The following is a 17,342-nucleotide window of genomic DNA, read 5'->3' as shown; positions in this document are numbered from 1 at the left end:
CAGCTTACAGTTCGGCACTGATGCTATTTATGGCTGGTGCTTTGCTGATTATCAAAGATTTCTGCATTATCATTTGTCATTTGATATTGCCTTAGCTACTTCTTAGTGATGTTAGTACATCAGAATCATTCTGATCCAATTTTGTCTCTAAGGCGCTACTGCTGCTTTAAAAACAGACGTAGTATGAGAATTGGGATTTGCACTTATTATAAATACAAAAGCCCAGTTTTGACATAAACAGCACTCATCCAGACATAACAGACATACTGATGTGCAAACTATACTATGCTGCAGTGGCATTCAGTGGTTCTCAGCCATGGTCCTGTCTACTCATGATTAACCTGTTCATTAGCTGATTAGTTGGATCCAAGTATGTTAGAGGAGAGAAAACCACAAAATATGCAGTTTTACTCTTGGATTAGGGTTGAGAACCACTATATTAAGTACCTCTGTAAATTTGGCTCGCCATATAAAAAAAAATTAACATTTTTTGTGCTGCATTTGTGCTGATTCTTTTTTTTTTTTTTTTTTTCTTTTTTTTTTTTTGCTGTGTCTGCATTTGCTTCCTCATTCACTATTCCTACAGACTGTGCTGTACAGGGCAGCAGTGGGGGAAATACCAGAATGAATTCGGACAACACTCCAGAAACACATCATTGTGACCTGGTGTTACATAAACAATTCCAAAGTTACTAATGACCTCAAACTTAAACCCCAAAAATACAGGAGTGAAATGTAAATAAATAAATAAATAAAAATACAACACTAACTCATAGCTTCTGGATTTAGTGCTCGTTAAACTACATGCTTTTTATTTTGATTTAGAGACAAAGTTGGCTGCTCCAGTATTCATCCTGGCACATAAATTTCAAGCTAAAAAGAATGAATATGCATTGTGATACTTGGTGCAGAAGTAATGTGCTGTGGGTTGTACACTGGATTTACTGTGAGAATATAATTTTTATACAGAGAATTTGGGCAACATTATAAAATGGCTGCACCCTATGTAGTGCACTATATGGTAAAGCAGAAACTATTTCAGACAAAGCATAAATGTGCTTACATGATATAACGTTACCTTTTAATTTTAACCTTTATAATATCTCAAACATCAAACCAGCACAAACATGTTTTTGGGTTTTATTTTTATATGGTGTGCTAACATTACAGAGTGATCATGCTTCTCAGGATAAAATATACCCTAATGTTCAAATTGTTTTATTTCATTTAAAAGTTTGGAGCTTCAGCAGTGTTTCAGCGCATGACAGTTGGTGGTAAGTTAATGAGACTTGATAGTCTGTAGCTGTAGATCCTGTAGACCATCAGTGTTGGACCTGTAGAGGAAATTCCCAAAGCAGATCCTCTGTAGAGACTAATTCACTAATTCAGTACATACAACAGTCAAGAGGAAAATATGTGTATTTTCTTTTTAAAGCACAACTTATGTTGTTTCTGCTAATATACTGAAATGCAACTGAAGCCCTTTATATTTCTACAGATGTGACAAGGACATGGAAGAGACTAAACCTTAGCTTTTAGCCACTAGGGTAAATTTCAACCTCATTATTATTCTTTTCTCGTTTCAAATAACCTATCCACTAATCTCACATTAATGGAATAACCCCTGCTGACACTGTGATTTTAGCAATCCCGTCCTCCAGGTCTCTATTGCCTCCTGGCCACTCCACAAACATGTTGTCTCTAATCATGATTGAGCTTGGATTGTGTACATAAGATTAAACGTGCACTCATGATGCACTGTTCCTGATTTAGGTTGAAGGTTCCTGTCCATACCTTATGTGTGGGACAGTGGACAAGGGAAAGGGGATAGATAGTAGATGCTCTTCTATTCCTCACTGTGGGGTGCGTACATGGTAACAGAGCACCTGGAGGCGTGTATGATATCACCCTCTGGTCTCTCCTGAGTGATTCTAACTTCTTCTACTGACCCAATTCCTCGTTTCTCTCAGTACACAAATCAACACTCTAATAACAACTGCCTGTTCCACTGTTTAAAACTTAACCTGGATCAGTATTAGTAATATATATTAATATAATATACACCTGTGATGTCAGAGGGCCAGACACATGTAGGTAAATTTTGTGATGTCTCTTCTTCATGAGCATCAATCTGTTATTTCCTTACTGTATAGACAGTGTTCATCTTTTATTACTCTGTCCCAGTCCTCTTTGCTTCTCACTCACTCATATCTAGCACAGTGCTTGTACCCAGTGGGATTTGGAATATGTTTTGTGTTCATGCTGATCTCTGACCTGCAGCTCTTTGAATCATTCCTAACTCTTACTGTCATCGCTCGAGCCTCTCTCTGGAAAAATGCTGCTCTCATATCTGTAAAATGCCTTGTACATTTATTTGTTATTATGCCTTCTTTTTGTTTTATCACAATGGCACCTGGCCCTAGACACACATTAAAAAAAAAAAAGTATGTTCATGTTGATATTTAAGGTCATGTAATTTAAACCACTTAGCCAGACCATTTCACAGAATTCTCAGTGAGAAGCTGATGTCTGGGGCCAGCTGCTGATTCGTCTCATGGCTTTTATTTGGTTGACATTTTTAACGTGAAGTGCCTGTCTTGTTCTGCTCTCTCATGGACTGATGCTAACCAATCGCTCTTTGTTTGTCATTGCCCCTGTCTCACTCTCTTTTTGTCTCTCTCTCTCTCTCTCCCTCTCTCTCCTCACTCACTTTCTCTCTCTCTGCATGCCACGCTGCTCTGTCTAGAACTGAATCTGAGGCTAAGCCCCGGAGGGCCGGGCACCTGTGTAAGTGCGCATGCATCATCCCATCTTCCTCTTTTTCTTTCTCTAACCCTTGGCAGCTCACCTTTAACTGAACTCCTCCTCTTTCTGAACCCATACATCTCACTGGCTACTCACCTCACTTCATCCAACATGTTCATGTCTACTCACAATTCAGATAATGCCTCAGAGACTGTGCTCTGTGATTAAGAATAAATGAACAACATCTCAGCTTATTGTTGCGTTTAGTTGCCACATTGTACTTAACACTTGGTCCTTCAAGATCATTTGACAAACTGGAGAAGCAGCTACATTTCAGCATGAGACAGAATTAAAGAGTTTCAGACTTCTGTGAAATTATATTTTAAGCAATAAGGTGTTCAGTAATAACAGATGGACAATACATGCATGTTGGGATTAGTCATAAGTGGGCCACATTTGTTGTGTGACAGTTACAGACTCACTCTATTTATTTGGGGACCGTGTGTTCAGTAATATGAAGGCTGAGCTTGCCATCCTCCTCCTCCTACTCTTCCTCCTACTCTTCCTCGCTTTGCTTTCTCTCTCTCTCTCTCTCTCTCTTTCTAGGCTTTATCCTCAGTCAGACGGACAGGTCTGTGGGCTGCTCAGCTGATGCATGTCACGTTTGCTCAATTGTCTCAAAAAAAGACAAAAAGAACTGAATATTAATTATTAATATTTCATACAAACACCAGTATGCACTCTGAATAAGTTAGATTTATTTATTGTACATATATTTTATTTATTTATTTATATGCATCATGTCCCTTTTAAAACTGAATTTTCAGAGTTTAATTTAAGAGACTTAAAGAGAAAACATATAACGTTTAATATTTGTTAAATGTTAAAATTAAACATTAAATTCATGCTTACTACATTTAAATTCAGATCCTTTTGTCTACTTTTCCATACAGCATATACATATTTCCATGTGTAGATGATATACAATGAGTTGCCAGTTTATTCATTCTCATTGGCCACACTCACTCTTTTGACCATTTTATCAGGTCTCACATCTCATCTATAACATTGTGATCTAATCAGCATAAGTTGTACATCACACTTTTATGCCAATGAGGTTAGTTGTTCTTCACTTTTAACAAAATTATTAAAGGAGTAGTAAAGAAATCAGTATCGCGTTGAAGCAGATGGAATTCGCTTAAATATTTTTACATTAATATTTTATTCTGTAAAAAAGAGTACCACTGATTCTTAAATGTTAAACCACTGACTCTTAAATGTTAAACAAATGCCAGCATCTGATTGTTTGAGCACTGATAAACATTTAAAAGATAATGATTGCAGCTTTACTTTTAATGAGCATCTGAAATAGTTTTTAATTGTTGTTTGGGATAGTGTGAGTCAATCTATCATCAGCTTTAGGAGCATAAAGGAGTTCCGAAGCTGTGAAATGGTAAATGATGTCAAATGATGATTTTGCTGGGTATTGAGTTTTCTTGGCATTTCTAAAGTGACTCACACTTTCTGTTCTGGACTCTATAGTACTCTTGCTTGTGTTCCAGCTAAACGCATTAATGAAACATCACACTAACACAGTGTTAATGCGTTTACCGTGTCTCTGGCTAACTTAATTAAGTGTTGCTGACTTAAAATAACTGTTTTGACTCATGATTCATACATGGAGGTTGTTGCATGCTGCAGGAAGGAGACACTACAAATTAAAATAGAAGAGAATAAACTCATTGGGATCTTTGCAGTGTTACTTCACAGAATCCTCACTTTGTGCTCTTCTTTTTCTTTTTATCCCATTTCTATATCTTTCAGACTCTTCAGCAGTCTAGGGGAGCTTCATACCATCTCTCAGCGAAGTTATGGCACCACATACACCATCCGACCAGGCAGCCGTTACCCAATGACCCGTCGGACACCCAGCCCTGGCTCTGCTTCCCCAGATCGTTCAGATCCACTCGGACCCATCCGAGGCTTCGGCCTGGCTACCTCGCCCACCGCGGCCCCCACCATCCTAAAATCCTCCAGCCTCAGCCTGCCCCATGAGCCAAAGGAGGTGCGCTTCGTCATGAGGAGCTCCAGCGCCAGGAGCCGCTCTCCCTCACCTGGACACTCCCCCAGTGTGCCCTCACCACTCCTTACACTGCGCCCCTTCCACCAGAAACCCCTGCACCTGTGGAACAAGTATGATGTGGGTGACTGGCTTGCCAGCATTAATCTGGCTGAGCACCGTGAGCGCTTCCAGGAGCACGAAATTGAGGGCTCCCATCTCCCAGCCCTCACTAAAGAAGACTTTGCCGAGCTGGGTGTGACACGCGTAGGCCATCGTATGAACATTGAGCGTGCCCTAAAGCAGCTGCTGGAAAGGTGACCCCTCACCCGGCTCTGTCTGTAGCTGGTCTCATCACTAAATTTCTTTATTTGTGTTGTTATTTTTTTTAATTCATTGAGGTATCATTATTGGGTTTTAATTCATGAATTATCATTATTGGTTCCATAGAAGTAAGCCCAACTTATTAAGTAGCAAATTTGCCCCAAATCCCTCCCCATCACACCATCAGCAGCCAATTTGCCAGGTCCATTTCAGTGAAAGGTTGACTTGCATTATTTGGTTTTCTCTCCTTTCCAACCACTTTTCCTCTTTTCCTATACCCTTGCCCTACTGGGAAAACCCTAGATACCCAATTTCTTACTAAAGAAAGGAGGGATGACGTTGGAAGAGGGAAGTTGAGTTGCCTTTTTGAATATTTTTGTAGTGGATGAGCAGAGTGGGTGTGGCTGGGTCGTCTCTACCTTCTGCCTGCCCTCTTCTGGCTGAGGGACGTATTACACCTGGAGAATGTTAAACCAACACTAGTGGCTTTTTTCATAATCAGACTTTTCCTTTGGGGGTCCAAAGGGAATGTGACATTAAATAGGATATCTCAATGTATTTACATAGCTTTGAAAAGGGAGAGAGGCAGAAAACAGACAAGATGAACTGTGCACAACTGCACTAGTCTCTCCCCCTTAGATGATGTGAATTCCATCAATAATTTATTCATTTTTACCAATTATATACATATATATATATTTGAAAAGTATATAGATATATGAATATAACATTTTGTCATAAATATAAAACTTATATATGGTATTCTATTTAAAGACACTGTCGATTTTTTCCTAATGTTCATCCTTTTATGGACTGTAGCATGAAAGTCACATGATACAGTGTGACAGCTATCAGATTTGTTAACAGTGAATTGTTCCATGCCCTTTTTTTCTTACTTTATGGGTTTATTGTGGTCTAACAAAACTCGGTCTTCCGTCTACAATTAGGGCAGCCCACAGTGGACAGTGCATGTGACTGACCCCCATCTCACACACAAATACACACTGCAAAGTACTTGACATCTCTGTCATGCTGTTAACAGCTCGTCATGCACTTACACACAGTAAAACTCCTCCATATCAAATTTTATTTAAACTCTTTTTATTTAAACTATTTAAATCATCTTTAATTTGGTGAATTAGAAATGAGCTGTGCAATAAAAGAGTGCGTGTGTGTCTGTGTGTATTTGAGTGTGTTATGATGGGCCACTGTGGGACAAGATACGCATTTCCCATACATGGTAGCTCAGCTGCGTGCTACTGGGAGATGTTGAACAACTTAAAAAAAAAAAAGAAGACAGACTATAATTGTAAGAGGTTTTCTGTGCCACTACACAGGGGCTTGTGTGGCTCAGGGGCTCTTCAACTCTAAGCACTGAAGCATTTGGGCAGTTCATTTGGGTTTATTATTTATTTGTTTTTATTGGTTTTCTCTTAAGCCCCATAGTATGTGGATTTTGTAGCTTGTGAAATATAATGCTTAGAATAATTTTTATCAATTAACTTAGAATGAATTTTAGAATAACTAAAAGGGTTAAGCTGAAAAAACTGTCCTTTCCAAACTTATAACTGTATATATGGACAAATTATGAATTATTTGTTTTTTTTTTATATCAATCACAAGCAATGTACATATGATAGTTTTCATATAAATTTTTAAAAATTCAAAAAATATATAGATCTATATATGAATGTTTGGCATATATGCATAGTTAACCACCTGTGGAAAAAGGTGAAAAGATTTTATTCTTTGTATGGACCGAGTTTGGGGATGATTTGCACAAAACAAGGTGCTAGCATTCAAGCCATCCATTCTCACATCTCTGTCTGCATTTTCCTCCATCCCTCCATCCTCCCGCAAAGACATCTGATATCCATTTAACACAAACTATAAGGAAGAAGGAAGGGATCTGAATAAAAACTGGCAAATGTGCATATGGTGGACAACTGTCTGTGTGTGCACCCAAACCACAGAAACACTAACACTTTATCTCTGCTATTAAGAACCCATACTGCACACACATAGAAGTAGTGAATATGTCTGTACTCACTATCAATATGCAGCCAAGGAGAACGGTTCTTTTGCAGAACCAGTTCATCTTTCTGATGAAGCTTTTTGGAGCCATGCCCCTTGCACCAAGAAAGAACACTGTGTTGTAAGACCTCTTTTCTGGCGGCTGTATCATTTCAGAGTCATCACCTTTCATCACATTGGCTGAGTCCAGATCTAAACCTCGGCTCCTTCCACTGTGCCCTTCTAGCAGAAAGGCCTGAGTGGCGATTGACTTTGTGGCAGTCATTAATCCAGCCTCACTTCCAGAAGGTGCTCAGTTATCTTTGAAACACTTGGATAGAGGGATATTTGGCCATAACAAGGCTTGAGAAGGGAAAGGAAAAAGCTGGTTTCAGCTGCAGATGCTTCATTCATGGCCTACAAAGCTTCAGAATTTGTATGTAGGCAGTTCTTGTGCACACTTAGTGAAGAAAAGTACCAGACTCTCTAGCGTATACTAGAAGGATGGCTTGTGAGACTAGGAACAACCAAACCTCATAATTTTAAAACAATAGGAAACAATCAGAGAAGTTTATTTTAAAAAGGAATCCAGGGAATTTAAACTCTTGTCTTAAAACTTCCATCTAAATGAATTCACCAATATAGAGTGGAGTGAGCAGTGAACAAAACTACAGAAATTAGATTCATGTAATGTCACCGTATTGCATAAATCAATTTAAAGCTAGAATGGCACAGAGGAAAACTGGGTTTAGGATCAGGACCCTGAGAAAACTGTGACTTACACTCATGTTCTACACTGCAGATCATCATTGAGCCTCTGTGAGACTTGAAAATATGCATTAACATCGATTAAGATCCTCTTAGATTGAATTTAATCCTAGAATTTAATCATTTTATTCATTTAATTTTTTTTAGATCAGTCATTTCAATGTGGACATGCAATTAAAAGGAAGATTTACAATGTTTGGTATATGAGTGTCTCATACAGGGCTCTTTCTCAGAGCGAGAGATGATTAGTGTCTGTAAGTGATGTAGTTCAGCTCATCTCTGACGCTCTGAGCCTTTGTGCCATGCTCACCATTAGTCTCCTTCTTTTATTGGTCTGCCATATTCATATCCCATCACTCTTCTCATCCCTGTTCCCAATTCTGGAATGTTTACTTTTGTTTCAGTGTCTATATGGAGTGCTTAGTAATTAAAACGTGAAAGATTAACAGAAAAAAATAACAATGTGCCAAAAAGTGATTAGTTTATAGCTATTCATTGACACTAGTTCTGTTGAGATTTAAAGCTGTTAGAATCAGCACTATGGTGCCACCTCCTGGAAATCTTGAGAACTCCAGACATTTCCTATCATGCTTAATGCACTTTTTTTTCCCCCTTACTCAATTTGACTTCAGATACACTTTTATGTTTTGTAGAGTGTTACTCTAATTTGTAATTGATCTAGTTTATGGGCTTTTCATGTGGTTTGAATATCAGTTTTGTTTTGACTGAACTCCAGTTAGCCTTTGAGTGAGTGACTGCATTAGATAGCTACTACCTTTAAAAGCCTTCTCCCTTCCTCTTCAGTGATGCGCCTCAGATACAAGACAAATTTGATCCACTAAAAAAAGAGAATGGAAATGATTTCTTTGTAACTTTACTATATTTAAGAAGATCAGTTGGGGGAAATGTTAAATAAACCAACATCATTAACATTACCATGCTCTGTAGAGTTGTCACTCGTTTCCTGACCAACAAAAGCACAATAAAAATGGCAAGAAATGCACTGGTTATCTTTTTTTTTTTTCTTGAGTACTTTATCGTACTCTGATTTTTAGTGTGTGTGTTTATCAATTCCAGGTAACAAGTCATTAGACACAGTTCACCCTGGACGCCCTGGACAAAGCGGCACTATAAGACAAACTAAACAATAATCTCACTCTAAAGTAGGTTTGTGACATTACCTCTGATTATGCAGTCTGACGATATGAACAGTACTGATTATATTGTCACAGCCGGCCCACAGGACATCAAGCCACAGCATACACAAGAGCTAAATAAAAGCAACAGTGTTTAATTGCAGCACATACCAAGATGCTCTTAAATGAACACTGAAGGATGCGTTAATATGCTGCCACAATATGAGTGCTTTTCCAGTTCCATTTACACATACACAGCACATGAAGATTTTTTTCCTACTCACTTAAATCTCACATCGGACTGAAGGCAATGTGCGTACGATTTCTACAACCAGACACATGACGTCTTTTCACAGTTTGTGCAAAATTTTGAGCTTTTTATACATCCTTCTAATGCTGGATCCGAATTATCATGTACAACTGGAAAACAATTTTAAAAATGCGATTCAAGTACATTTAACATAAATTTCCTCGATATAAATACTACCAAAACAATGCAAAATGTCAATATTGTTATCAAGGCTTTCCACTGTGATGTCACTTATGAGGAAAAGACAATAGATATCAAATAGCAGGATCTCTCCTCAGCGCTAAACAGTTTTACACACACACACACACACACACACACACACATGGTGTGAGATTATACCACGGCTGCCTACTTGTGTTCCTGAACAGCTGCGTCCAGAATTTGAAATATCTGTGAAAAACCTACACATCATTGTACCTATAATACCTGCACTGTACTTGTATTTATAGCATGTTTTTACAACCTTCTAAAGCCACACATAGATTTATTACATGCAGTCTATGCATTGAATATTCAGTGTAGCAGGTCGCAGGGATCGATCCAACAACTGAGGTAGAGTTTGTCCCCGCTGGTTTCACTTTTGTTACGAACGGCTCGTAAACTCTTCAGGACAGTTGGTGAGCAGCCGTGATTCTAACAGCACTTTAATGCCAAGACAAACCATTCAGCTCCCACCACACGCTCAGAGGGTCAGTCTGCTTTTCCCTCTTCTTCTTCTTCATCAGCCGACTCTTCTTTGCCCTCCAAATCAAAGTTCTGCATTGAAGAAATAAGCAATCAATCACTGTAAACTACAGTTAGAAATAATACAAGATTAGAAATAACACAGCTGGGACACACACCTCCAGTTCTCTCATGACGACATCCATAAAGTCACTGGAATTCTTCTTGTAAGACAAAGCCATGTTTATAGCATCTTTGAAAACCTGCAGGCAGATTTAGGATCATTAATGTGTCACTGTCTAAACATCGTTCAACTAATCAAAACGCTAAAAAAACTGATAATTATAGTTCAGACAACAGTCTAAGCAATGTCATCATTAATTTGAGTTATTTAAGTTAAAAAAAAAACACTTTGGGGAATGCTGACATAGGGAAATAATAAATGTTGATTATTTTCCTATAACAGCATGTCAAAAAGTGTTTTACTCCTCTTATACCACAGCAATTTGCCAGAGCAAATGATATGTTGTGATTTATTAGTTTAATGTCATGGAACATCCCTGAGTTAGTTCCCATTATCACTGTTATCATGTTATAACAGCTACAAAAAGTCTCTATTATTATTATTTTCTCTCTCCTTTCAAATCGAAAACATGCAGCTTGTTACATACAGTCAGGTCCATAAATATTGGGACAGTGACACAGTTTTGGTAATTTTGCCTCTGTACACCACCACAGTGGATTTGAAATGAAGCAGTCAAGATGTGGCTGAAGTGTAGACTTTCAGCTTTAATTCAAGGGGTTTAACAAAAATATTGCATTAACCGATTAGGAATTACAGCCATTTTTTACAGAGTTCCTCCATTTTCACAGGCTCAAAAGTAATGGGACAAACTAATATAATCATAAATATTAGGATTATTTTTATTACTTGGAGGTAAATCCTTTGCAGTCAATGACTACCTGAAGTCTGGACCCCATGGACATCACCAAATGCTGAGTTTCCTCCCTTGAGAGGATTTGCCAGGTCTTTACTGCAGCCATCTTCAGTTGCTGCTTGTTTGTGGGTCATTCTGCCTTCAGATTTGTCTTCAGTAAGTGAAAAGCAGCTCAGTTGGGTTGAGGTCAGGTGACTGACTCGGCCATTTAAGAACATTTAATTTCCAAGCTCTTGGGCTGCTTTCACAGTATGTTTTGGGTTGTTATCCATCTGTACTGTGAAGTGCTGTCCTATCAGTTTTGCAGCATTTGACTGAATCTGAGCAGAAAGTATAGCTCTGTACACTTCAGAATTCATCCTGCTACTTCTATCAACAGTCGCATTATCAATAAACCCCAGTGACCCAGTTCCACTGGCAGCCAAATATGCCCATGCCATAACACTGCCTCCACATGTTTGACGGATGATGTGGTATGCTTTGGATCATGAGCCCTTCCTTTCCTTCACCATACTTTTCTCTTCCCATCATTCTGGTACAAGTTAATCTTGCATCAGAACTGGTCAGGCTTTTTTTAGAGGTTTTTTAGCAAAGTCTAATCTGGCCTTTGTGTTCTTGAGTGTTACCAGCAGTTTGCATCTTGAGGTAAACCGTCTGTATTTACATTCATGAAGGTGGCTCTTGATTGTAGACTTTGACAATGATAGGCCTACCTCCTCCAGAGTGTTCCTGACTTGGCTAGATGTGGTGAAGGGGTTGTTCTTCAATAAGAAAAGAATTCTGCAATCATCCACTTTAGTTGTTTTCTGTGGTCTCCCAGGCCTTTTGGTGTTGCTGAGCTCGCCAGTGCATTCCTTCTTTTTAAGAATGTACCAAATTGTTGATTTGGCCCTCCTAAAGTTTCTGCTATCTCTCTGATAGGTCTGTTTTGGTTTTTCAGCCTAATGATGGCACCTCTTTGGACGGCATATTGAGAGTTCCCATGAACAGCTACCAAATGCAAATTCAACACTTGGAATCAGCTCCAGACCTTTTATCTCCTTAATTTATCATGATATAAGGAGGAAACAGGCCACAGCTGGCCATGAAACTGCTTATCAGTCAATTGTCCCATTACTTTTGAGCCTGTGAAAATGGAGGAACTCTGTAAAAAATGGCTGTAATTCCTAAACGGTTAATGCAATATTTTTGTTAAACCCCTTGAATTAAAGCTGAAAGTCTACGCTTCAGCCACATCTTGACTGCTTCATTTCAAATCCACTGTGGTGGTGTACCGAGGCAAAATTACCAAAACTGTGTCACTGTCCCAATATTTATGGACCTGACTGTAACTAAGATACCACAGTGCACTTTCCCAGGATGGAAAAATTCTTCTATAAATGTTAAACAAGCATTTCTTTACAGAAAGCTTTACCACAGAAATACATATTTTTTGTTAAGTAACACTTTATAACTCTGTTTTATATCTGTTAGGCTTAGATTAGTTGAAGCGTTCACCCTACAAGTCCCTGTGTAAGTTGTTACTATAGATACGATAAAGTATTAAAATGCACACATTAACATATACCTGTGATTTATCTTGCAGGTTTATCTTGCAGACGGCACTACTGTCAGAGCTGCTGTTATAGAAAATTAATCAACACCTTCAAATGAGTTTAAATCGCACCTTGACCACGTTAGTTCCATCAGCAGCAGATACGAAGTAGAAAGGCAGTCCCTGCTTCTTAGCAAAGTTAAAGCTCTTCTGTGTCACTCTCATGTCAGCTTTAACACAGTCCACAAACACAGATTTGAGAGAGAGAGAGAGAGAGAGAGAGAGAGAGAGAGAGAGAATGCACTTTAGCATGACAGGAAAAGTAAACATTTTCCATATTCATTAGAAACAACTTAAAAATGAAAGCTAAGCGTTTCCTCACCATCTATTTTATTAGCCACCACCAGACAGGGAATTTCAGGTCTGTATTCTCTCAGCTCTTTATACCAGTTGGAAAGATTCTTATACGTTACTTTCCTCTGGACATCAAAGACCTATAAACAAATATTGACATACAGCTCTTTTCTCCTGAACATGTGTGAATGAATACACTGCCTACAATAGTGCCTACACCAGGGGGTTCCCAAACTAGGGGTCACGACCCCACGTGGGGTTGCTTGATTTACAAATGGGGTAAAGAGATAATCTCATGATTTTTTCTTTTGTTTCATTCTATTATTTTACAAATTAATATTAGAAATATCGAAGACAGATTTTGTGTGCTAATATTTTGAAATGTTACTGGGTGTCACATTCAGACAAGCCTTGTTTAAATGAATAGTGTAGGTTATTATACACACTTCACTATTGTACTTCAGGAATAAAAATGGAGAAATTTCCCTGTCCATCCACCTCCGCTAAACACCCTAGCATTGTGTCTCAAATCGCATACTTATGTACTATTCTAGACTGTTATTGAGTACAGGGTTTCCTATTACAGTTAGTGTTTGAATTTTAAAAACCTCTCATGTCACCTTCAAACCTATCAAAAGATCTGTTTTGTCCACCAGCCATCTGAATTTTCTAGATTAGTAAATTCTTTTGAATGCAAGGTCTTTTTGAAAAAAAGATTTTTCGATTTGAGACTCAGCTCATGACAATAATCATGACAGCAGTGGAAAGTTTTAAGACAGACAGAGCTTGTCAGTGTTTTTAACATTGCTATGCGCAAAATCAATAAACATTTTACAGTTCAACTTGGACACCTCACAGACAGGGATGATTTGCCTCCAAGATGCCATCTAGTTGATGTCGCTTTTAAATCTTCCAGATGTGGGCCCTACATAAGATACGCATACGAGTGTGTGAATAATAATGTTATCGCTGCTTCTGCATGCCCACACAAAATCATGCATCAAATATATACCAGACCTTTCTGCTTCGCGTCAGGCCATATCGCACCACCCCAGCGTGGATTATTTTCCTACAACAACACAACACTTTGCACGAGACTGGTACATCAGTGCAAGGAATATTCCTTTGGTTTTTAGTCACTTAACTTACACATACGTACAATACTGGCATAATAAAATGTTCGAATGTTACAGCAGTCCTATATTCTGAATCTGGAGGTCAAGGCTTGGGGTCGCAGAAAAATCATAATGTCCATTTGGGGTCGTTTGACCAAAAAGTTTGGGAATCCCTGGCCTACACTGTTACTGCGGCTGTGCTGATTCTGAGTTACATGTGAGAGTTAAATTTGTTTTTACCATGATACAAGCGTGTGCTTTGTGGTAGTAAGACGGGTGCATGCTCTGAAAGCGCTCTTGGCCAGCGGTGTCCCAGAAATCTGTTACAGAAGACCATATTAAGAAGACAATATGAAGGACATCCACATAAATACAGTTTTGTTAACCTGACAAATCTGAGTTCTTTTTGCTGATTCACTATAAACTCTCCTGATGCTCTGAAAGCAATATAAATATATAAAAAAAGTTTCATTCTTCAAAAAGCTGTGACTATAAATCATCACTGATCACATGTGAAACATGTTATACTTCATAGTTAATGAAGTATGTTGCTGATCATGCATTTAGCTGGCAGTAAGAATGGCAGGCAGATCAGAATAACTCACCGACCAGCACAGGCTTGCCGTTGATAGTGGTGGTGTATTTGTATAACGTCAGGGCATAGGTGGACAGCTGCTGAGGTCGACTGACAGAGACGCTAAGGATCAAATGGCCATTATACAAAAGTTTCACAAAAACACAGTTGAATATAAAACAAGAAGAATGCTGCACACGTGTACAAAAGGATACTATCCATCCATGAGAAATCTTTCCATTAACCTGTGAGGCAAACATTGGAAAAGACAAACTTAGGGAATAATCATGCACAGAAGTATCATTAGTTTATTTCAAAGCATAAAGTAAAAAAAAAAAAAAAAAAAAAGATATTTACTAAGACCATGTGTCACACTGAAAGATGAAATGGACAGCTAGCTAATCCAGGCTCACAGAGTGACAGAAAAACATAAGAAAGTTGGAAACCTTAAGCCTTCTAGTGCCTTCCTCTTTTCAAACTTTTCTAAACAAATGAGGCTGGTGTACATTTGACCTCTGACCCTATATATATATACAGTATGGCTCCGACAGCTCTGTAAGAAATAGTGATATATCTTGAGAATAATAAGGAGCATGGTTTTCAGCAAGCAGACAGAATAAATGGTGTGTTCTTAAACTGCACACCTATACCTGCATGTGGTTCTTCAAAGGTGTTCAGTTACATTGTGTATGATTCAGAAATTAAAAAAAGGAGTCTTTTCAGTCATAAATTTTCTTCATTCAACTTTAGTTCAAAATATTCTGAGAATCGAACCGTGAAGCCAGTATCGTAAATCAAATCATGAAGCCAGGTTGTTTGTTTATTGCTTTTTAAATTCCATGTCAGCAACAAGGCTATTTCATGGCAAGTACAGGGTAAGCGATACCAGATATACACTTTACAAAACTATATAAGACATTAAAGCTTAGTACAAGACAGAAATTCTACAATGCGGTCAGCTGGTACCTTCCTAAATGTTTCCATTAAACATGTCTCTGAATAAAACCATCGTCTGAGGGTATCAAGCCAGTATCGTGAATCGAATCGTGAAGCCAGTATCATGAACTGAATCGTGAAGCCAGTATCATGAACTGAATCGTGAATCGAATCGTGAATCGAATCGTGAAGCCAGTATCGTGAACTGAATCGAATCGTGAAGCCAGTATCGTGAATCTAATCTAATCGTGAAGCCAGTATCGTGAACTGAATTGTGAATCAAATCGTGAATCCAGTATCGTGAATCGAATCGTGAATCGAATCGTGAAGCCAGTATCGTGAATCGAATTGTGAAGCCAGTATCGTGAACTGAATCGAATCGTGAAGCCAGTATCGTGAATCTAATCTAATCGTGAAGCCAGTATCGTGAACTGAATCGTGAATCAAATCGTGAAGCCAGTATCGTGAATCGAATTGTGAAGCCAGTATCGTGAACTGAATCGAATCGTGAAGCCAGTATCGTGAATCTAATCTAATCGTGAATCCAGTATCGTGAACTGAATTGTATCGTGAAGCCAGTATCGTGAACTGAATCGAATCGTGAAGCCAGAATGAATGGAACTGAATCATGAATCCAGCATCGTGAATCTAATCGTGAAGCCAGTATGAACTGAACTGAATTAGGAAGCCAGTATCGTGAAGTGAATGGAATCGTGACGGAGTGTATCGTTACACCCCTAGAACACTTACTTGGACTTGCCCACTGCACTGTCCCCGAGGCAGATAATCTTCACCTGTTCATCTGCGTCATATTTCTCCTGCTCCAGCTCAGGAATCCGCTTCATATCACCCGCCATACTCCAGTGCAGGCTTAGACTACTAACTAAGAAGCACAGCAGTGTTTACACTCGGATATCTAACTCCGCTAATATAGCAACTAGTTATTACCTGGATTAAACTTTAATCCTCTGAGCTCTACAGCTAGTTCACTAACGACAAGAGAGAGAGAGAATGGATTTTAACCCAGAGTCAGTAAATGAATCTCTCTCTCTCTCTCTCTCTCTATCTCTCTCTCACTCACTCTATCAGGAACTATACAAATAACTTTTTGTTATTTGCATAAATCTCTGGTCATTGAGCTCACCAGCGTTAGCATTAGCTAACAGTAATTACGGTATTTATATATAGCAGGACCGGCTAGCAAGCTAACATGCTCCTATGTAAGTGTTACATCACAGTAAAACATATTCAACAGCTCTAATTACAGCCCAAGAAATAAAAAAAGGTAATCATAAAATCTTTTGTAAAGTAACTGTATCACTAAAACAGTCGCACATCTCTCTCTCTCTCTCTCTCTCTCTCTCTCTCTCTCTCAGTTAGACTGTTTCCATGCAACGAGACGCTTTAGTGGCGCGAGCGGAAACGCACTTCACCCCTCACCAAAACCACAATCCCAAACGCTTCTCTACACCCTATATATACGCACTACATATCCGCTATAAAACTAACAACTTATCCACCCTATCTAGTGCACTGTATATACAAAGAGAGCCATTTGGGATTCAACCAGTCTTTCCAACAAGCGTCTGGTTCACACAGCGCCTCTACAGGTACATGGAGGAAATCCTCCTCCTCTTTCTTTTTTTAATCCCAAAATGCATTAATGTTCAACAAACGAGCCAAAACCAGATACAAACTGCACATCAGAACTGAGCAGAACGTATATAACAACATATATATATGGAACTCCAGTTCACTTAAGAAATTTTTAAAAGAGGTTTGGTCTTGATAAATTTGGCTTTGTTTATAAATAATTTCTCAACAATTAATATGCAGTTTACAATATAATCATTATATGTATTTTATTATTATA

General features: G+C 38.5%; 2 protein-coding genes across 6 annotated transcripts in view; one reads left to right on the top strand and one right to left on the bottom strand.

Annotated features, from left to right (window-relative positions):
- shank3a (SH3 and multiple ankyrin repeat domains 3a) overlaps positions 1-8,912 on the top strand; it is a 255,900-nt gene extending 246,988 nt beyond the window's left edge. For all 4 annotated transcript variants that reach the window (XM_053235167.1, XM_034305464.2, XM_053235168.1 and 1 more), the window contains one exon: positions 4,570-8,912. In XM_053235167.1, the coding sequence (XP_053091142.1) occupies positions 4,570-5,125 (556 nt within the window). In that variant the 3' untranslated portion in view covers positions 5,126-8,912. The remainder of the gene's footprint in view (positions 1-4,569) is intronic.
- Positions 8,913-9,180: 268 nt separating this feature from the next.
- Positions 9,181-16,988, bottom strand: rabl2 (RAB, member of RAS oncogene family-like 2). Of its 2 annotated transcripts, none has more exons than XM_053235169.1 (8): positions 16,220-16,988; positions 14,749-14,778; positions 14,565-14,644; positions 14,200-14,279; positions 12,873-12,984; positions 12,623-12,720; positions 10,198-10,281; positions 9,181-10,111 (listed from the first exon to the last, which is right to left on the bottom strand). In XM_053235169.1, exons 1-8 carry the CDS (start codon positions 16,324-16,326, stop codon positions 10,046-10,048), a joined length of 657 nt encoding a protein of 218 aa, XP_053091144.1. In that variant the 5' UTR covers positions 16,327-16,988; the 3' UTR covers positions 9,181-10,045. The 2 variants fall into 2 exon arrangements, with proteins under 2 accessions (XP_053091144.1, XP_034161360.1); XM_034305469.2 differs by lacking the exon at positions 16,220-16,988 and adding an exon at positions 14,891-14,986.
- Positions 16,989-17,342: the final 354 nt, after the last annotated feature.

This window comes from Pangasianodon hypophthalmus, chromosome 6 (assembly GCF_027358585.1).
Source record: "Pangasianodon hypophthalmus isolate fPanHyp1 chromosome 6, fPanHyp1.pri, whole genome shotgun sequence".
In the NCBI taxonomy this organism is placed as follows: Eukaryota; Metazoa; Chordata; class Actinopteri; order Siluriformes; family Pangasiidae; genus Pangasianodon; species Pangasianodon hypophthalmus.
This window is presented reverse-complemented; position numbering and strand designations above follow the sequence as displayed.

Excerpts from the sequence above, each read along its gene's own strand:
- rabl2 (XM_053235169.1), bottom strand. The coding sequence starts at position 16,326 with ATGGCGGGTGATATGAAGCGGATTCCTGAGCTGGAGCAGGAGAAATAT. Across the intron at positions 14,779-16,219 it reads AGTGCAGTGGGCAAGTCCAA|GTTAATGGAAAGATTTCTCA; the intron begins GTAAGTGTTCTA and ends TTTGCCTCACAG. Across the intron at positions 10,112-10,197 it reads TCGTCATGAGAGAACTGGAG|AACTTTGATTTGGAGGGCAA; the intron begins GTGTGTGTCCCA and ends TCTTCAATGCAG.